Below are 22,397 nucleotides of genomic sequence, written 5' to 3'. Positions count from 1 at the left end.
AAAACGACCATAAATATAAGCCCAAGTATTTATTGTCATATTAATGCTGAAACTTTAATGACCCTGGACTTGAATCATCTCTTTAGATGCACCTGAAACTGTGAAAAAATAAATAAAAAATTGAAAATAATAATAATTCTGAGTTTTTGATGAATATTACAAAACTCATTTTAGCAGTAGGAGACAAACATATGCATGAAACTGAGGGGAAATAATCTGGGAATGCTAAACTCTCTCCTCCTGCTCACAGCATCTTCAGTTGGTCCTGTGGTTTTTACAATCTAGTTCCCACGAGCCTGTTAATAGTCACTAAACAGTCTGCAACACGCTGACCTACAACCACTGGTGATGGTTTAATTTGATAATTTTGCATGTTTGATAGACTGCTAGCATTACAAATGATTTGTTAACCCCTAATGGAAAAATGCAGTGAGGTAAGGCTGTGATGTTTTATAGAAATACTCCAGTGATTGATGAAAGACAAAAACATTGACATTTTAAACCATTTCCACTCTACGGTTATACTTTCCATCCATCCATCCATCTTCTGCTTATCCAGTTCAGGGTTGTGTTGTGAGCCAGGGTACACCCAGACATGTGGTATTTTATGTCTAATACCTTATATTAGTAAATAGACTGTAGTGAACATGATTATACACAAAATAAAGAAATGTCCTTTTTTGAATGAACTTTTAATTGTATCCACATTATAATCAATCCTGTTATTTTTGGTCACTTAAACTATGTTTATAGAACTTCAATGTTATACTTCTTACAATTTTATCTCTCCTCTTGTCTGTCACTGAAACTGATTGGAGCTTCTACTTTGTGATGGGAATGTTCTTTCTGACTCAGAGTGACTCCATACCATTCATGAGAGATATGTTTGATCTATTTTTGACTGATTAACAAGTCATTTAGAGTAGTTTAAATTCTCACAATCATTTTTGGCAAATACTTTTTGGACTCGTCAACACGGACTTGGTCGTGCACTCACATCTCCAACCTGGCTGCACAAACTAAGGACCAGCCAGAATGACTCCAAATGCCAACAGCTGTGACCTGACTTTGGGCGTGCCACGCATGCCTCGGTGTTTTTTAAGTCAATTTTCTACACTGCATTTGTTTCTGAACACATTCTGACTTGCTGTACCACTTGAAAAAACAACAACAAAGAAATCGGGAAACGCCTTTGGACACAGTGCAGAAAATAATTACTTGGAAAGTTGACAAGATGTTTCTGGAGTACTTCGGGAGATTTGGATTCTTCCTTTGAAACAGATTTTTTTTAATGTTTTAGCTGTGATGTAGATTCCAAGCTCAAACTTGGGCAGTGGCAGCCTTTGAAATATCGACTATAACCATCATGGATCAGTCTTTAACAGTTATTGATTTGAAACACGTTAAACCAAACCGAAGTGAGACAAACTGCTGATCTAACCTTCATTTCATCTGGGGAAAACCCCGGTCCATGAAAACCACCTGACGGCTCGTTGGCCCGCCCACACCCCCTCAGTCCTGCCCCACCTGCAGCTTTCCACACAGCTGCTTGCTGATGGTGAGTCCACTCACCGACACTGAAAGAGGATCTTGGAGACGAAAGCTAAAAGGCTCTAAGCTCCACATCCAGCGGCTGCCCTGCGCTGTAAGCTGTCAAGCGGAATTTAGCCCCTCTCATCCAGCGGTACGTCTCGGACTGCTGTAGGTGAAGAAGCGAGGGATGCTCGCAGGGTCCTTGAACGCCACAAATAAGTTCACAAAGCGGGCAGAAAGAGGACTCGCCTGTTGATTCGTTTCGGGAATATTTGAGTGGCACACTTTTCATCTCTATGGCAAAGTTCTTGGCTGAATTACTGGGATGCACACTTCCCGACAAGGGCACCCCTCCTTTGTTCGAGGTAAGGAGGCTTTAATGACTTAAACCTCTATGATCATTGTGTTTTCTTGAACGATTAAATGTAATGCTTAAATGTAATTGGAAGAGTGACAATGAGTTTGCATTCGTGGATACAAATGTAGGGCACAGACTCAGTGGCACTCCGTGGATTCTCTATGGCAACAAGAGGCCGAGGCTTTGTTCATCAGAATGATTGACAGTTGCTATGCCGTAAAATACTTCATTAACAGTGGTCCCTGCGGGTTTTACGCCGCTCTGCATTCCACACACACCTCTTTCTTTCAGTGACAGTGCGAATTGCCCAGTGTGGATTAATACGCATCATTTGCGCCTTTACGCTCATGGATGGATACTGTAGTAGTCCCAGAATATCAGCTCATGAGTGTCATACAAATAATTTTTTCTGCGATTTTACTTATGAAAATAATTTTACAAGAGTATGATTATTGACACCGTGGCGAATGTGGTGCCATGAAGGGGTGTCTTGTACGAAATGGCTTAGACTCGATTGCATTTGGGTCAGTGTGCCACACGCTGTGTGCACGCTGACACACACACACACACACACACACACACACACACACACACACACACACACACACACACACACACACACACACACACACACACACACACACACACACCTGTGCTGTACTTGCTTGGCTGAGTTTTGCTCCTTTTCACTGCTGTTGTCATTATTTTGTAGAAAGAAAAGTTGTTGGTTATTCAATTCAATTCAATTCAATTTTATTTATATAGCGCCAAATCACAACAAAAGTCGCCTCAAGGCGCTTCATAGATACAGAGAAAAACCCAACAATCATAATATGACCCCCTATGAGCAAGCACTTTGGCGACAGTGGGAAGGAAAAACTCCCTTTTAACAGGAAGAAACCTCCGGCAGAACCAGGCTCAGGGAGGGGCGGGGCCATCTGCTGCGACCGGTTGGGGTGAGAGAAGGAAGACAGGATAAAGACATGCTGTGGAAGAGAGACAGAGATTAATAACAGATATGATTCAATGCAGAGAGGTCTGTTAATACATAGTGAGTGAGAAAGGTGACTGGAAAGGAAAAACTCAATGCATCATGGGAATCCCCCCGGCAGCCTACATCTATTGCAGCATAACTAAGGGAGGATTCAGGGTCACCTGGTCCAGCCCTAACTATATGCTTTAGCAAAAAGGAAAGTTTTAAGCCTAATCTTGAAAGTAGAGATAGTGTCTGTCTCCCGAATCCAAACTGGAAGCTGGTTCCACAGAAGAGGGGCCTGAAAACTGAAGGCTCTCCCTCCCATTCTACTTTTAAATACTCTAGGAACAACAAGTAGGCCTGCAGAGCGAGAGCGAAGTGCTCTAATAGGGTGATACAGTAAGATGGGGCCTGATTATTTAAGACCTTGTATGTGAGGAGCAGGATTTTGAATTCAATTCTGGATTTAACAGGAAGCCAATGAAGGGAAGCCAAAACAGGAGAAATCTGCTCTCTCTTTCTAGTCCCTGTCAGGACTCTTGCTGCAGCATTTTGGATTAGTTGAAGGCTTTTCAGCGAGTTTTTTGGACATCCTGATAATAATGAATTACAGTAGTCGAGCCTGGAAGTAATAAATGCATGAACTAGTTTTTCAGCGTCACTCTGAGACAGGATATTTCTAACTTTAGAGATGTTGCACAAATGGAAGAAAGCAGTCTTACATATTTGTTTAATATGTGCGTTGAAGGACATGTCCTGGTCAAAAATGACTCCAAGGTTCCTCACCGCGTTACTGGAGGCCAAGGTAATGCCATCCAGAGTAAGAATCTGGTTAGATACCATATTTCTAAGCTTTTCAGGGCCGAGTACAATAACCTCAGTTTTATCTGAATTAAGAAGCAGAAAGTTAGCGGCCATCCAGGTCTTTATGTCTTTAAGACATTCCTGCAGTTTAACTAATTTTTGTGTGTCATCTGGCTTCATGGACAGATAGAGCTGGGTGTCATCAGCATAGCAGTGAAAATGTATGCTATGTCTTCTAATGATGCTGCCTAAGGGAAGCATGTATAATGTAAACAGAATTGGTCCTAGCACTGAACCCTGTGGAACTCCATAATTAACCTAACTAGTGGTTATTAGTCACTAGTTGCCATGTGCAGATCAAGGATGCACCGATCCACCGTGTTCCAGTTGCAGTTTGATAGCTTGGATTTTAACATCTGTCGGATCTGAATACCAATCCGATACCAGTGTTCATTTATTAACAAGTCTCTCCTCAACTGTTGGGAAGAGACTGGGACTCATTATTTTTATGTTAACAATGCAAAATATAATGTGACACATTTCCTGAATTCATTGTAAGATAGTAAATGAGATGGTCTTAAATACAATTAAAACAATGCACAAATGTATTTATGTTATTTACAAAGTTTATTTGCAGTGATGCCATTTCAGTTCAGTGTGAGAGATTATTATTTACAGTCAGGCTGTAAACAGGAGACACACAGGAGCACCTGTGAGCTGCTCACACACACCTTTCATTACCGTTCAAGTTGACTTGATCACACTGAAGTCAGAAACTACTGCCATGTTGTCATCTTCCTCTGAACTATGCAAACTCTCTAACTCATGACCTGCTGTCACTTTAGTGATCATTATAATTTCATCTTAGTTTTTATCGTTGCAAAATATTTTGTTTTGCTTGAGTCTTTATTAGTTTCACTGTTAGCTTTAGCCTTTTTAAATATTATTACACTGCTCATAAAAATTAAATGAACATTTTAAAATCACAGATCTGAAAGAAAACGGCTACTGAAGCTGGGCTGATGGTTTCCATGTGGGGAAAACCACATCAGGGACATTGACGTAGAGTATGGCACATGGGTCCCATAAAGATTAATCACAAACAAATGATCAGTGCAGACACAGCAGTACATTTGTTGAACCCTAAATAAAAGATACCCCAAAGCATGACGCTTCTGTTTAACATACCAGTCTCTGGATACTTGACAAAGGATGTGTTAGCCCACTGAAACAGAATTTCCAGCTCTGTAACGATTATGTCATTTTGTTTTCTATGTTACAGATTGTTGTGTGCATGAATGGTAACACCAGTTCAGATTGCATGATGTTATTTAATAATGTAATACTTGTGTCTGATTCCACTGATGAAAATGTTTTCAAAGGAAATACAATTCATCTCAGTAGATGCGATTTGTGTCTTTGGGACCTGACGGTTACTGCATCATACAAGCTCTAAATTAATAACAATTTCTGATTCTCGTCCCGCACGCACACACGTCAACTGTAATCCACAACCGCCATGGGATTGCTAATCCATCGGGCATCATCTCAATCTGTCTAACATGAACTGTGTAAGAAAAAATATTAAAGTAATCCCAGAAATGTGTCAGGGGATCGTCATCGTGACTTCTGGGAAAATGAAATGATGACCTCTGTACGGCTTTACAGGGGACAAAGATTAGATCCATGGACGGTTAAAGCCTTATTTCTAATTTCACCTTTATACCATGAATTTGTTGAATACATGCACTGTAGACTGTTCCTATCAGGCAGCATGCACTTACTGCTTTACAATCTGAAGAGCTCTAGTTGGACGGCATGAAGCGGTGGAGAAGCACGGTGTAGGGAATGTGAGGTATGAATATGAAGTGCATTCATACAGTTTTAGGAATGAGCCTGGGGTCTCTGTGCCTTCATGCTTAAGCATCCTTGGGCAAGATCCTGAACACCAAGTTTCTCTCTGATGGGTCAAATGTGTGAATGTTTGATAAAAAGCACTTAAGCACAGCAAAAAGTGTGACCAGGTGAATGAGGCATGTTGTAAAGCACTTTATAAGAACCAGTCCATATGTCATCTATAAAAATCAAAAGCCTTACCTGCCAAACCAAAACCCACTATGACTGTTTGAGCTCAGTTTATGGTCACCACATTGGCTGTTATGCTGGTGCTTTAGGTGTGGCTGAAGTGCTGCAGTATGCTTCTGGACAATAGCTACTGATACCCAGAACAAACCTCCACATCAGGGCTGGTGTATGAGTAGAAGAATCAAAAAAGGAAGGTTTTCCTCAGACGGCCTCGCTCTTCATGCGGCTACAGCATCTCCCTGTCAGTGTCTGGTTATGTCTGTGTTCCTGCACTGAAAAGCGAAATTGTAAAAGAGTGACCTGCTTGTGCGCTTGTGTTACCAACACAGCTACGTCTCTCCTGCCAAGTTACACTGGCGAGCATAAACAGGACACTACACTGTGTGCTCGGCAATCCGCTCACAGATCTCAGACATCGGCTGTTTGAAGCTGACCTGTATGTTGTGTTAAGGTTCATTTCTACTGAACAGTTTTTGAGTTGAAGACTCCACTGCTTCTAAACCCAAAGGCAGTGTGTCAGTTATCTGTTTTTTTTTTCTTCCAAAATTCACAGGGTTGTACAAAGTGAATTTAACACCCCGGGGTGAGACTGTTAGTGCAGACCTGCCCTGTGACGTCCTGAGGTGTCTGAAGAAGAAATTTCTGTAGAAATGACCTGAAGTGTGACACGCCGACACACTCTTTGCTCACACACCTGCTCACCTCAGTGAATAACTTCCACACTTCCTGTCCATTTCCTAGAAATAAAGCTGAAAAACCCACGTTGTGACCCTGCAGCACAACAGAGCTTCCACTCAGAGATCGGAGCAGAAAGAGGTCGCAGCCGCATTAGACGATCAAATCAAGGCTTTTAATACTTTTTTTTTTTTTTTTTTTACCCCACTGACATAAAAATACAGTGAAATTTTTAGTTTGTGTAATTAAAGCAAAGAAAAAAAGATTCTCAAAGCAGGTGATGTCAGTCAAAGAGGGCTAAAAATCTCACACAAGCTACAAATTTCAGGGCTCGCAAAATCTTTTTTTTCCAGTCGGGCTACCAAAATCTATCTCTGCTCTGCCCGTCGGCCTATCGTAGGAAGGAAAAATATATGTCAATGCTTTTGGCATCGGTGAGCCACTGTCAATATGTGACATATTGAAATCGCGTTTGAATTTGCGCTTGTTTTTTGCTTTCACTTTGCAATCGTGCGAACTGTGTATAGAGAGCGACAGCACTGATTGGTGAGTGATGATAATTTGTGCACCAATTCCTCTGACATCGTCTTATTAATCGTTAGCTTACTATGCAAACATGACAATTGAAATCTCCCGCAGCTTAAACATGTGAGAGGTTGATCGCGCAGAGAATCGCTGAGCTTATGTGAGTGCGTGTGTAAAAGCAGCAGGATATATATTTTAGTTCTGCTGAGCCAAATAAGACAGGTCAGGGTGAAGAAGTGACAGCCAAAGAAAAGCTTACCACAAAACGGAGAAGTTATGACAAATCAGACTATAAGGCAAAAAGAAAGTGCAGCTTTATGGTTTCATGGACAAAAGAATTTCTGTAGCTGCAATATGACGAGCTAAATAACCAGGGCTGCACATAAGTGGTCCGCAGGTGCGCATTCGCTGTCAAAATAAAAAACGCGCACAAGATAAGAAGTTAATATTATATAATTATACAATATTATACTTTAATGTATAATATTGTAAAGGAAACAAAACATCAATCAAAAAATTGCTCTTTTTTATTCGGGCTACTTAAATTTATTTTGGGCTACCAAAAACTGAAGAGTCCCTGCCCGAAGGGCTACCAGGGAATTTGAAATTTTGCGAGCCCTGAATTTGATTCCATAAGTGCACGTGGCACCAGGATGCTCTAGGCCGTAGGTCGATGATCGATTTTGTAATCGTATCAGCAGACCTGCGACCATATGTTCTGGACACTCGGGTAAAGAGAGGGGCTGAGCTGTCAACTGATCACCACCTGGTGGTGAGTTGGATCAGGTGGCGGGGGAAGACGCTGGACAGACCTGGTGCACCTAAACGCGTAGTGAGGGTGTGCTGGGAACGTCTAGCAGAGGCCCCAGTCCGCGAGATCTTCAACGCACACCTCCGGCAGAGCTTCAACAGCATTCTGAGGGAGACTGGGGACATTGAGTCCGAATGGACCATGTTCAGCGTCTCCATTGCCGAAGCTGCTGCATTGAGCTGCGGCCGCAAGGTGGTTGGTGCCTGCCGTGGTGGTAATCCCCGAACCAAATGGTGGACACCAGAGGTGAAGGGAGCCACCAGGCTGAAGAAGGAGTCCTATCGGGCTTGGTTAGCCTGTGGGACTCCGGAGGCAGCCGACAGGTATCGACAGGCCAAGCGGAATGCGGCTCGGGCAGCGGCTGAAGCAAAAACTCGAGTGTGGGAGGAGTTCGGAGAGGCCATGGAAAAAGACTTTCGGGCTGCCTCGAAGAGATTCTGGCAAACCGTCAGACGTCTCAGGAGGGGAAAGCGGTGCTCTACCTGCACTGTGTATAGTGCTGGCGGAGCGCTGCTGACGTCGACTGAGAAAATTGTCAGGCGGTGGAAGGAATACTTCGAGGACCTCCTTAATCCCACTGACACGTCTTCCGAGGAGGAAGCAGAGTCTGGGGATGAGGGGAATGACCCGCCAATTTCCGGGGGCGAGGTCACTGAGGCAGTTAAACAACTCCTTGGTGGCAGAGCCCCTGGTGTTGATGAGGTCCGCCCCGAGTTCCTGAAGGCTCTGGACATTGTAGGGCTGTCCTGGTTGACACGCCTCTGCAATGTTGCGTGGAGATCAGGGGCAGTACCTGTGGACTGGCAGACCGGGGTGGTGGTCCCCATCTTTAAGAAAGGGGACCGGAGGGTGTGTTCCAACTACAGGGGGATCACACTCCTCAGCCTCCCTGGGAAAGTCTATGCCAGGGTGCTGGAAAGGAGAGTTCGTCCGTTAGTCGAACCTCGGATACAGGAGGAACAATGCAGTTTTCGTCCTGGTCGCGGAACACTGGACCAGCTCTTTATCCTCTCCAGGATACTTGAGGGTGCATGGGAGTTTGCCCAACCAGTCTACATGTGTTTTGTGGATTTGGAGAAGGCATTCGACCGTGTCCCTCGGGGTGTCCTGTGGGAGGTGTTGCGGGAATATGGGGTGTCTGGCCCATTGCTACGGGCCATTCGATCCCTATACAACCGTTGCAAGAGCTTGGTTCGCATTGCCGGCAATAAGTCGGACTCGTTCCTGGTGGGTGATGGGCTCCGCCAGGGCTGCCCTTTGTCTCCGGTTCTGTTCATAATTTTTATGGACAGGCTTTCTAGGCGCAGCCAAGTGGCGGAGGGCTTTTGCTTTGGTGGCCTCAGAATCTCATCTCTGATTTTTGCAGATGATGTGGTTCTGTTCATCGGGTGAGGGCCTCCAGCTCGCACTGGAGCGGTTCGCAGCCGAGTGTGAAGCAGCGGGAATGAGGATCAGCACCTCCAAATCTGAGGCCATGGTTCTCAGCCGGAAAAGGGTGGAGTGCCCACTCCGGGTCGGGGATGAGTTCCTGCCCCAAGTGGAGGAGTTCAAGTATCTCGGGGTCTTGTTCGCGAGTGATGGGAGAAGGGAGCCGGAGATCGACAGACGGATTGGGGCTGCAGCTGCAGTAATGCGGACGCTGCACCGGTCCGTCGTGGTGAAGAGGGAGCTGAGTGTAAAAGCGAAGCTCTCAATTTACCGGTCGATCTACGTCCCTACCCTCACCTATGGCCACGAGCTGTGGGTAGTGACCGAAAGAACGAGATCGCGGATACAAGCGGCAGAAATGAGCTTCCTCCGAAGGGTGGCTGGCCTCTCCCTTAGAGATAGGGTGAGAAGTTCGGCCATCCGGGAGGGGCTCAGAGTAGAGCAGCTGCTGCTCCACATCGAAAGGAGCCAGCTGAGGTGGTTCGGGCATCTGACAAGGATGCCCCCTGGGCGCCTCCTGGGTGAGGTGTTCCAGGCATGTCCCACCGGGAGGAGGCCCCGGGGCAGACCCAGGACACGCTGGAGAGATTATATCTCTCGGCTTGCCTGGGAACGCCTTGGTATTCCCCCGGATAAGCTGGAGGAGGTGGCTGGGGAGAGGGAGGTCTGGGCCTCTTTGCTTAGGCTGCTGCCCCCGCGACCCGGCCCCGGACAAAGCGGATGAAAATGGATGGATGGATGGATGAATTTGATTCTTGGAAAATAGTCGAGCAAGATATTTTTTATAGAAGAACGTAAGCACATTGTGAGTATAAATACTTTATTCATGGCTTCCAGAGCAATATCAACTGATAGGCTGAAAGTAAATGATGAAGACGTAAAGTTCTCCTCTTTTTTTTCTGTACTTGTTTTAAGAAATGACATCACATATTTTATTATGTAACACTTTGTGCTTGTGGAGTTATGTTTAGTTATTCACAGATTAGTAACGAAATCAGGCTGCAGCTGTTTAAAGTCTGACAGATGCTCTTTAATGTGGTTAATTAGCTGCTAAAGGCTAACTGAACATTAGTGAATATGTGACTCAGCGAATATGTTTCTATACTCAGAATAGATGCTATCTTTATTGGCTGATGTTAAGTTTCACATTTTCACAGAAAGTTTAGAAAAAATAAGTATTTTTTTTAACCCTAAAAATAAAGTATTTGGTCTTTTTTCCCTTTAAATTCCCTTTTTTTTTCAGGCCCCTCTTCTGTGGAACCAGCTTCCAGTTTGGATTCAGGAGACAGACACTATCTCTACTTTCAAGATTAGGCTTAAAACTTTCCTTTTTGCTAAAGCATATAGTTAGGGCTGGACCAGGTGACCGTGAATCCTCCCTTAGTTATGCTGCAATAGACATAGGCTGCCGGGGGATTCCCATGATGCATTGAGTTTTTCCTTTCCAGTCACCTTTCTCGCTCACTATGTATTAACAGACCTCTCTGCATTGAATCATATCTGTTATTAACCTCTGTCTCTCTTCCACAGCATGTCTTTTATCCTGTCTTCCTTCTCTCACCCCAACCGGTCGCAGCAGATGGCCCCGCCCCTCCCTGAGCCTGGTTCTGCCGGAGGTTTCTTCCTGTTAAAAGGGAGTTTTTCCTTCCCACTGTTGCCAAAGTGCTTGCTCATAGGGGGTCATATGATTGTTGGGTTTTTCTCTGTATCTATGAAGCGCCTTGGGGCAACTTTTGTTGTGATTTGGCGCTATATAAATAAAATTGAATTGAATTAAATTGCTTTATTTCTGCAAACTTTGCCTTCATTATTATTTTACCTTGTACTTCTTCAGTGCATTTGTGAGATTTCGTACTTTATTCTTTGTCTCACAGTTACCACGTCGTCATTCACTCACGTAAGAGATGTTTCTGCTGCCAGGCTTCCTCTCTCTTTTCTCTCTCTCTGGCTTTCTTTATTCTCTGCAGCCTTTCAGCATAAAGCTTTATTCTTGCTAGGCAGCTTGTTTTTAAAGCAGAATTCATCTTTCAAAGGGTAAAGAAAAAGATTAACATCACTGTACTCTCAGGGCCTCGCTGTGGGTTTGAAAAGATGTCAAGACGTATAAATCCAGAGAAATACGAAGAAGTGGTTTTAAGAAGAGGAAAGTTTGTGGAAAAATACACAGTGTGAGGGGCAAGATTGCATCAGTGAACACATGAAGGGTTCAAAGTACATCTACTATATGGTCAGTGTTTTTAAAGAAAGGGTGGGGGGTGTCTCACTCACAAGTGTAGTAAGTTCGCAAAAAATGGGAAGAGTGCATGCAGATTAGATTCACCTAATTATCAACTATGGTTATAAAATTCACAAAGGTTTAGCTACTGAATTAGCGAGATACAGCATGGCATAACTGGCTGATTTTGAGACAAGCGGTCGTGGTGGATGACTGGATGAATGTGAGATTTTTCTTTCATTCACAAAGGGAGCTCATCCATCTGAGACAGAACTTATACAAGCCGTGTTCAGCTGATAGACTGGTCCAGTTAAGGTTCGCTTGTTGCAGTGGGGAGATGGCAGTAGACGGGTAAAAATCCTAACAGAAGATGAGAAATGCTTCTCCAGGTATTCACATGCTGTGTGTCGCTAGGTGGTTCACTAACTTTGGCCAAGCAAGTTCAACATACCAGTGATGTAAATTCATCATCAGACGGTGAGTACCAGGGTCGTTCCTGTACCTGCACAGGGTAAAGGAGTGACGACTCAGCCTTGGTGTGCAGCTGTCTGCGTCCACAATACATTATAATCAAGGCTTTATTCTAACATCAGTGCTCAGGTTGTGTGTGTGATTAAAAATGCTGCCAAGTAGTAATATAAGGCATTAAAATGTTGAAGAGTGCCATATAGCTAATCATTTTGAAGGACATCTGTTTTTTAGTTTGTGAAAGGTTGTCTTTAAAAACAGTCCTATTACCATCATTGCACCAAAGTCTAAGAGATCTTACAAGAAAGGTGGCACTGTTTTCTGGACCATTTCTGGTCGGGAGATGAAGTTTTGTCAAGCTCTTACTGGTGAGACCACATTTGAAAAAAACAAACCAAAGGTTACTTTGCTATCCTCCTGAATCTGCTGTGATACACAGGCCTCAGACACACGATTGACCACTTAGCTGAGGTCATGGACCCCTGGAGAGCAGCGTGCAGTCACTGAGGCTAAGATAGAAGATGCTCAATGTCCACTAAATGCAGAGCTGCCTCTCATCAGTGTGTAGTTCTCAGTCTGCATGTGGATCAATACAGGATGAAAGAGATGCAGATGAGGCGAGTAAACTCTTTAGGATTGCAATGGTTAATTAGATGATTAGTATTAATTATTATTTAGGAAAAACCTGCTGATGTCAGCTGTCCATTAACAGCTGGAGGAAACTCCCATGTCACTGGTTTCCATATGCAGCACCTTACCTATAACTGTCTGAGGAGAGATTCAGGCTAAAATAGTAGTAATAATAGTGCCAACTTCATTGTGTGGCAGCATAAGAGGCCTGTCAGTTGCAGCAATTACATCTTATAATACACTTTTTAAAGGGTATAATAGCCCCTTAACTGAACAGTAATATTCTAAATGGCTGCCAATATGTCAAATTAGCATTTGAGGGCCGAGATTTTGAGGAGAATTTGTAGGATGATTTTTCTTTTCCTCTCTTAATTGATTTCGGTACAGTTTTCTTGGAGCTGGTAACAATCAGCTTTTAGTGGGAGTATATCTTCCAGATGGGCTTCATCATGGCAGGCAGTGCTTGATCAAAAATAGCTGTGGATAATAGGAAAGCTGGTCGCTCTTATGTTTGGCACATTGGGAGGAAACGCAGCTGAAGGCTCTCTGATAACAGTCTTCATCAAACACAGTCGTTCCTCTGGCACGCAGGAAAAGACCTCGCTGATTAGCAGCTGGGTTTGACTGACGTGGCGCTATAAAGCTATCTTCAGCTGAATTACTGTCTTCTGCAGTGAGTTGACCTTATTGACCAGACTCGCATATAAGGAAACAAAGATGTGCATATACACTTTAACTGTTATTTAACCAGGAAGTGAAGTGTTGAGATGAAGAATCTCTGCTGCAAGTGCGTGGGCCTAAAACCCACCACAGTTTTTGGATGGCAGGAGAAACTTGGATTGTTGGAGTCTTGGAGAGAATCTGCACGGGCACGAGGACAACGTGACAAATAATGAGTAAAGTAATCAGATTACTATTGCAAAAAGTAATTTGATTACTGTTACTTTCCCATAAGCACACTGCGTTACTGCGTTACTAAACCGTGATTTTGCTTGTGAGAGTGTCTCATGACAATGACTTACGAGCTTGCGACGTCCGTGGCAGCAACAGACGTGTGAGTGCGGGAGAGAGTACGACCATGCTGCGTTTAAAGCGTGGAAGTACTCACATTACTTTGAGTTTGATTCCGTAAAAAGGGACAAAGACATTAGCGTCCGCTGTTCACTCTGCGTGTCTTTCTACAGCGAGAAATTAAACTTCAAATCTGCACGCTGCCACAGGAATGTGACATTCACAGAGAAATCCCCGGATCCCCCCCACTGACATGACCGCTGCAGCACCGGGCAAACCTCCACCTGCCCCACTCCTGCTAAACAGGTGACAATAGATTTAAGAGCGACAGGACGTAGTGCTGCTGAATCTTTGATTTTATTTGTTTTTTGCATCTATTGAGTGTAAACACAAAAGATAATTTTTATTTTATTTGCTGGAATATGCAGAAAATAGGTTTAAATGTTAAAATTCTTTAAGTCAAAGACAGTTTCATATAATTAAAGTTTTTTGCTTGATGCAATGTGCATAAAGTTAAAAGATTAAAACGAATGAAACAATTTTTAAAAATAAACTTTTTCATTTGATTTAGTTTGATATGATGGATTATGCAGAAAAAATAAGTTCAGGTTGTGTATCATGTTTTTAAAAAGTAACTAAGTAATAAAGTAACTAATTACTTTTGAAAACAAGTAATCATTAAAGTAACAGAATTACTTTGTTGGAGAAGTAATCAGTAATTAGTAACTAGTTACTTTTTCAAGTAACTTGACCAACGCCGTTTACCGAGAAGTGTGCATTGTGTTGTCGTCCTTTCTGACATTTTATTCATGGCTTAAAGGTCCGGAGTTTGAATCCCTGGCCACCTTTGCACCTTTCTGCTGGAGTTTTCATGTTCTCCCCGTGACTGTGTGCTCTCCATCGGTGCTTTGTCTTCCTCCCGCTGTGATGCTTGTTAGTGTAACTGATGATACTAAATTGTGTGTAGGTGTGAACGTGAGCACACGTGAATGGTGTCTGTATCTCCTCGTTAGCCCTGCCATTGGTGACCTATACTCCATCTTACAACCAGTGACAGGTGAAATAGGCTCCAGCACAGCTGCAACTCTGAGCTGGATAAGAGGAAGAAAATGTCTGAATGAGCCCATAAACTTACCCAGAGAGTGTGTACAGAGGTCAGGATCAAGGTCTGGATGTTTTCCCATAGACGTGAAAAAAATCGTCCCCATTGGCTTCACTTTTCAGACCTGGAAGCTATATTCATCTTTCATATTATGTCCTATGACCGGGTCACAGGTGTGGGGCCAGTGGCTGGTACTCTTTTTCACAATCCAGGTGAAGACTGTTGATAGAACAGGTTGTAAACGAGTTCATGTGCTATTGGTAAAAATCATCAGCAACGACTGCTCGGAGTCTTCACGGTTGTGTGAGCAGCTTTTAGTATTTTAAGTGATGTTTGTGATTTATTGCTGTTGATTGTGGAGTTTCTCCTGCTTTGTTGAAAACACTTGCCATTGTGACTTTGTTTTGGGACGCAGCATCAGTTCTGCGCTTCCCCCACATGATGCATGTCTGTCTTTGTGCATAAGGAACTTTCACTGTGATGCACTTTAGTAATGACACTGCAGTGAAACACGATATCTGCCTCACGTCTCACTAAGTGAGTCTGTGCTGATGACTTATCCTTTATGTCTCCATTTTCACTTTTTGTTATGGTTGTGTTAAAACCGTGATTTCCTTTAAGCGATGGTGTCACGTGCACAGTCAGTCCAAACACATTATATACTCCTTGCAAATGCGTTTCAAATGACTTTGCGCACGGGAATGTTTTAGGCCTCTTATCGAAGCAAAGCGAGCTGAGAAAACATGATCTGATCCAAACTATAAAACCTGACAGCCACTTAAAAGTTTTCTGTCCTCTCCCGGCATCTGCATTTCATAAACAGTGACATTCAGAAGGAGGCAAAGTTCAGACTGAACCCAAATGAGCGTGGCTTTTCCACAAATGTGATATTGTAACACATTAAGAAGGTTTTAGTCAACCAGAGCTGGGAACTGGTGGCAGACTGATTTTAGGCTTTTAGTTTTTAAGCATCATTCAGGCTAAAAACTAGAAGTAAAGATAAATCCACCAACAGTAAAAGCTTTTTTTAACTAAAGGGTTAAAATGTGGAATGGTTAAAAAGAAAATACTGATGGCAGAACATCAACTCAGTTCCATTTGCTTTTAGTAAATGAAAGCGGAGTAAAGGCTGCCCAGTATCTTTAGACCGATGTTAATGGTTGTCATAGTGATGGAGGCTTTTTAAAGTTTTTATATTTAGGATTACCTTGGATCTCTTGAATTATGAGGCTTGGGAGCCTATCAAAGACAAAAGCTGAATCACCTCCCAACAAAGTATTAATATTATTATTCCTCAAAGGAGTGAGTAACAGTGCATACTGCTCGACGACACAGTCAGCATCAGTGTAGCACAACTAACCGTACCCATCTGAAGCTGTCTCACAAAATTGAACCCATTAATTTCTGTTCATGAACATTAATTTTTCTTCTTTTTTCTGCTCTGTTCATTTTGCCGCATTATTTTTTCATTGACCTGAACATGATTTTCACACCTTTCTTATATTTATTTATCTGTGTCCATGTAGATAAAGTGAAGATTTCTAATGTCTGCAGGTGGGCAAAGCAGGACACATGATTTACGCGTCACTTTTAAAGCACATGTGAGTCTGGCTCTAAGTTCTACTGGAACTTCAACATTATGCACTCCACACTGTATATAAATGCCACTTGTTTTGCACATATTCAACTCTGTATATTTTATATATTTTATTATTATTATTATTATTATTATTATTATTTTACTATTTAATTTGTAAAAATGTGTATACACACACACACACACACACACACACACACACACACACACACACACACACACACACACACACACGTAGGAAAATATTTAGTATACACATCCAGAAATGCATACACTATTATATATTGTACATATATTTATTAGTTTCAGGTTGGCCATTCTTGTATTTTGCTCGTTTGTGTTGTTGTGTTTGCACATCTCTGTTGCTTGTGGGGCTCGCACACAAGAATTTCACTCGCATGTGCTGTGCCAGTGTGCCTGCACATGTGATGTGACAATAAAAGTGATTTGATTTGATTTGATTTTGATTTGAAGTTAATGAGCAGAAATGTTGAACCCTAGTAGGAAGACCTTTGCATGCTTGGACCAACAGGTAGGAAGCTTGTGGCTGTTCCAAAGTCGAGGCTTAAAGCTAATGATGTGGAACAGCATTTCCTGATGAGCTCAGGCTCTCTTGATTTCATGTGAGGTTGTTTTCGTCTAATCTCTTTAGTCTGTTTCATTCTGTCTTTTATTTGGTTGTAATAAGGCAGAGTATCAAAGTGCTGGTTTCATAGTCTGACCATCAGAGCAGCACGTGTAGCAGAGGAGCATCATAGCTGAGCAGATGATGGGGTGGTGTTTTCAAGATGAGCTCCTAGGGCAGTGGTTCTCAAACGTTTCACAATGAGCACCACCTCATAAAATATGTCTCTTAGAGTACCACCCTTATAACTGACATTAAAGTACAGTAGTATAGGCCTATTTAACACCACATACAGTTTACACGAGACAATTTTATTTCTTATATGAATGTTATTTATTTTCACTGTCATAAACAGGATGTGGCGAGTGATAATAACAACTGTACTGCATTAAAACATTCACAGCAGGTGGGATATCCAATCTTTAAGTGATGACGTATGAACCCTGTTTCTGGGTCCAAACTACTCTGCGTTTATTAAGGCTGTTGTGTTTTTAACATGTTTTAATGCTTTATATCTTCTATTTAATCTGAACAAGCCCCTAAAAACAGTCAGTGATCACTGTCGGCCTCTCTTGGTTTATATTAGCATTCATCCTCCAGCTACACTGTGCTTATATTATGCTAACCATAGCTGTGTAGCTAGCAACCATGTAGCACATTATTATATACCAGCTAGTCCAACTTCAGTAACCCTACAAACGTCACTGCGGTTTAGTTTCCTGTCTTCATTTATGTTGGAAGTGATAGCAGAGCTGGATGTTTTAATTTTTCAGAAATCCCTAAATCAGAACACGCTATATTATTTAATCTTAATTTTTTTTGGAGACTTCCTGCATACCATTAGAGGGAGCCCACGTACCACCAGTGGTGCGCGTACCACAGTTTGAGAACCACTGTTCTAGGGTAATAAACAGCAACTACCAAAATTGTTGTCGACCCCAAAAGATCCCACATAAGACACACTCGAGTTTAAATCACAGTGATTTCAATCTGTAGTGGGCACTATTAACCAGCCAGTTGTCACTTGAACATTCAGATTAATATAAAAATCGGAGACATTCCTGGTTTGTTTTAAAACATAAGTAAATGAGCTGTATCTTTTATAGCAATGTGAGAGTTCCTAAAACGTTCACAGAGTGGGTTGTTCCCCCCACTTTCCATTATGTCCACCGTATGCTGTTATTCTAGCATCACTTTCCAGTTTCCAGTAACCACATGATTCATATCCAACATCATGCTTTTAAAGACTTGTCAGAAATAATTACTGTCATGGAATTAAACATTAAACAAATCCATGCAACTGAATCTCAGCAGAGGAAGCTTTAGACTTCACTGACAGGGAACGCAATCTTTTGAACACATTAACACACACAGCTGTGCAGCTCACTCCCACTATAATTATATACTGGACAGTAATAGCAGATAAATCTGCATACTGCAAGAGATGTGGATGTTTTTGCAAGGCAACTATGCGTTTCCCAACTGATGGTGTGACCACAAGGGGGCGATGTGTAACATATAACCAAGTGCTGCTTGCTGCTTAATTAATGCCAGCGTGTGGTCCAGAAAGAGTGAAGGCAGGACTGTGGTAGTGACTCGCAGACAAAACAAGCATTAAATCCACGACTGCATTACCTGTTTATTGATCCGGGAAAGAAAAGGAACACATTCATATGAGAACAGAGTGGATTATTGTACTCATTAAATAATGAGTGGGGTGCAGCATCAGCAGAAGGCAAATTACAACTGAAAAATGGTCTGTGTTTAAACTCGGATGGTACAGAATACATATTTTATGGTAGAGAAAGGAATTAATGAGCCTGCTGATGGTTGGGAGAAGATGAAATGATGCAGATTCACACTATCACATGGACAACTGGCCATTTATTCACTTTGTTTGGTAATATTGTAGAATAAACTAAGGATGTGAAGCTACACAGCTGTAACAGCTACACAATATAAAAGAGAGAGTGTTCATTGGTTGGGATTATGTTATCTGGCTCAGGGCAAATCTCTTTTTGATCAGTCGGTCAGAAATCTAGGCCTTTGTCAGATCGGGTGGGGGAACCTGCACAAAAACAGGCTGCTTATATCAGCGTGGACACGAGAGGAGAGACAATAAGGAGACGAGGAAAGGAAGGGAAGGGCAGAGGGGAGGAAATACTGAGTCAGGGAATGGAGAGACGAGGTGTTTCACACGGCAGTTTTGGGCGTCACCAGCTGCCACTCATTCTATAAGCAGTCTGTCACTGCTGCTGGTCGCTGGGCTGATGGGGGCAAAGTGCCTTGCTCAGTGGTCCTGCAGTCTGTGATTTCAGTTCACCTGGAAGGGGTTTGATCTTGAGATCCTCATTGTGTGATATTCTCTTGTCTTTCCAGACCTCTGCAATGCTGCCCTTTCAAGCTTGGTTTTAGTAAATACAAATGAAGTATGATACCTTCACACTTCCCGCTATGTAAAAATATTCATTTAACTTCAGTAGATTCAGTAGACCTTTCTTTAGGGTTACGGTTCATTTGATTGGACCTGGGCATTAACAGCTAATAGGTTAACTGTAGAAAAGGTTGTATTTATTGTTTATGTCCTAGAAATGAGAAAGCCTGGGGTAGGGAAACCACAGCTGAGGTGTAATGTTAACAAGACTCCCTCATCCCTGTTTCTCTGACAACAAAGATTAGTGGCAATCAGCAATTTTACAACAGAATACCTGCATGAATATTCTGTCAGTGGTTTGATGCAACATTTTATACACAGCTAAACACACGCTACATGTCTGCGAAGCTTCTCAAAGGCACATTTTCAGATTGATATTCATGTAATCAGATTCATTTCAGTTTCATGTTTCCTACTCTGCTGAGAATTAATTGAAACGATACTGGGCTGAACCTTGATGTGGACTGGCAAGCTGTCCAGAGATTACCCTGTCTCCCACCCTGCATGAGCCAAGATGGGTTCCAACACCACCAAAATTGCTGTAAAAGCTGAGTTCAGTTGTACATTTGCAGCACGTCCCATGAATCAAACTGCAGTAGCAGAAACTTGATGGGCTCGGTGAAGGTTTGAGTTAGCTTTGATGTTCTTAATCAGTTCAGTAGCTGAACTTTCAAAGAGAAAAGTTGGTGGATGACAAATGAAATCCCATATGCAGAAATTATTCCCTAAAAACTGCGACGAGCGCTACACTTTTCTTTCTTTAACAGCTGCATTGTAAACATGAGGCAACTTGATGAGGTGAAGCAAAATTCATTTTGGAGGAAACTCTTTGGTAGATTCCTCTGCCAGTGTAGCATGCATCTTAACTCTGTGCAAATATGCTTTTGGCTGCTGTTTGATTCCAGGAGAATCATTCACATGAATAGCAATGAGATACTCTGGATGCACTCTGCATTCAGGAAGAGGATACCCCCTGCCATTCATATGCACACAACAGCGTCTCATACAAGGCCTCATCGGCAGTCTCGCACACAGAACCATTTACCAAAACAGCTACTGCATACATATGCACTTATACATCTCTAGATGGGCACAATAGCAGAGGGGGGGTCTCTCGTCAATATGTGCATGTTAATATAACCTCAAGCCTCCGTGCACGCAGTGAGAAAATTTAAATGCTGTGCAAAGTGAGATTCAAGGCTGAGAGGAGTGTTGTGGGGAAAAATTTTTTTTTTGTGACTAGTCAAAATCTGGGCAGCACGGTGGCACGGTGGTTAGCACTGTTGCCGCACAGCAAGAAGGTCCTGAGTTCAATTCCACCATCAGGCCGGGGTCTTTCTGTGTGGAGTTTGCATGTTCTCCCCGTGTTTGCGTGGGTTCCCTCCGGGTACTCCGGCTTCCTCCCACCGTCCAAAGACATGCAGCTTGAGGGGATAGGTTAATTGGAAAATCCAAATTGCCATTGTGTGAATGTGCGAGTGAATGTGAGTGCGAATGGTTGTCTGTCCCTGTGTGTTGGCCCTGCGACAGACTGGCGACCTGTCCAGGGTGTACCCCGCCTCTCGCCCTATGACAGCTGGGATAGGCTCCAGCGCCCCCCGCGACCCTGAAAAGGATAAGCGGAAGCGAATGGATGGATAGTCAAAATCTGCAAACAGATATGACACTAAAACCATGAACATGCAAGAGTGTGTGAGTGTTTGAGGTTTATTTGCTCTAATGAGCACAAGCCCAATAGTACAAGCTTCGATAAACTGTCTTTCTACTCAGCAGTTAAGTTTTTTTGGCTCTGGATAACTCCGAGGTGTGTATGTAAGATACTGTTACACAAGCGGCAAGAAAATGCCTTGAAAATTGGTGCAAGGAACTCATGAAAGAAGCAGAATGTAGCAAAGAGGCCTGTACTATGAAGCAGAATTTCAGATTAGAGATCAACAGGTATGAAATCACCTTCTAGTGACCAATCAGCTCTCCAGAAAATAGTGTCACTATTCCTGGAAGATTGCTCAGACATCTGTGCACAGCTGGACTTTATATCAAACTTAAATTAAGCATACTGTTGAATTCTGATTTTGAATTTATTCTATACTCTCAGACTGTTCAACACCACTGAGTCTGCAGCTGGGAACATAAAAACTAAAATGGTCTGTAAACATTAATTTAATTAAATACTTGTTTATAACCCATTAGTGTCTTAATGATGGAGTTGTGATATCCATGAATCTGTTCACTTACACAGTCGGCTTTCCTTCCTCCCCTCTCTCAGATAGGCTGTACTTCATTAGTACAGTGGTTCTTTTTCAGTCTTACTGATCAGAGCACTTAAACTGCACATTAAATTTACAGTGCTTTTCCTCTCACATGCACTCATACGGCTGCGTCATCGGCTGCTGCTGGGTTGCTTTCAGTCTGCATTATGTGTTTAACCTCCTCATATTTTTCCCATAGTTTCATCTTCCTTCAAAAAATCAGCCACATTCTTACCACTGCATTTAGCAATAACTGTGATTGGGTGGCTGCTGCCACCTCTTTCATGTAAACGTGCAGGGGAAGCTGTGGGTTAACGCAGCGAGTTGATAGGCTGGAATGCAATCATAGTAAAGAGCCCAGGTGTTTTATGTGGGCTGGGGAACATAAGAAAAAACAGCATAATTTACAAGATGGTTACTGTATTTGGTTTGACTTGAAACGATCGATTTGAGCCCATAAAGCCATCAGTGTTTACTGAGGTCACAAAACAAGGAAGCCGAGGGGCGTATAGATTAATATGCAAAATATGGTGTAATGTGACCAAAGCATTGCAGCTCTAGAGCGCAGACCGCTGTTACCTTGACATCAGACTTAGCTAATTTGACAGTGAAGCGTTTTTTTTGTTTGTTTTGTTTTTGTTTTTTTTTATCTTTCTTTCTCAAGCAGTAGTGTTGTTGGTTTCAGCTGACAGATGCCCTCCTCACCCTGACTATGCCTTCATGCCAAGCACGTGGACACAGCTCTCACTGTGGTTATACAAGGTGATGGTCTAGCAGCAGGCCTGGAGCCCCATGCTCCCATAATACACCCTGCAGCTGGAAGCTGGTCGTGAGTCTTCTCCAAGTCTACAAGACACACGTGATAGACGGA

The 22,397-nt window shown here is 42.7% G+C and overlaps 1 protein-coding gene across 2 annotated transcripts in view; it reads left to right on the top strand.

Annotated features, from left to right (window-relative positions):
* Positions 1-1,534: 1,534 nt before the first annotated feature.
* The window catches only part of rasgef1ba (RasGEF domain family, member 1Ba), a 127,865-nt gene continuing 107,002 nt past the window's right edge, over positions 1,535-22,397 (top strand). The window contains exon 1 of one of the 2 annotated variants that reach the window (XM_026186876.2): positions 1,535-1,898. In XM_026186876.2, coding sequence (XP_026042661.1) covers positions 1,830-1,898 — 69 coding nt within the window. In that variant the 5' untranslated portion in view covers positions 1,535-1,829. Of the gene's footprint in view, positions 1,899-16,150; positions 16,223-22,397 lie in introns of those variants that run through there. The other variant, XM_080287460.1, reaches the window with a different exon arrangement.

This window comes from Astatotilapia calliptera, chromosome 12 (genome assembly GCF_964374335.1).
Source record: "Astatotilapia calliptera chromosome 12, fAstCal68.1, whole genome shotgun sequence".
Classification (NCBI taxonomy): Eukaryota; Metazoa; Chordata; class Actinopteri; order Cichliformes; family Cichlidae; genus Astatotilapia; species Astatotilapia calliptera.
Note: the sequence above shows the minus strand (reverse complement) of the source record. Positions and strands in the feature narration are given on the sequence as shown.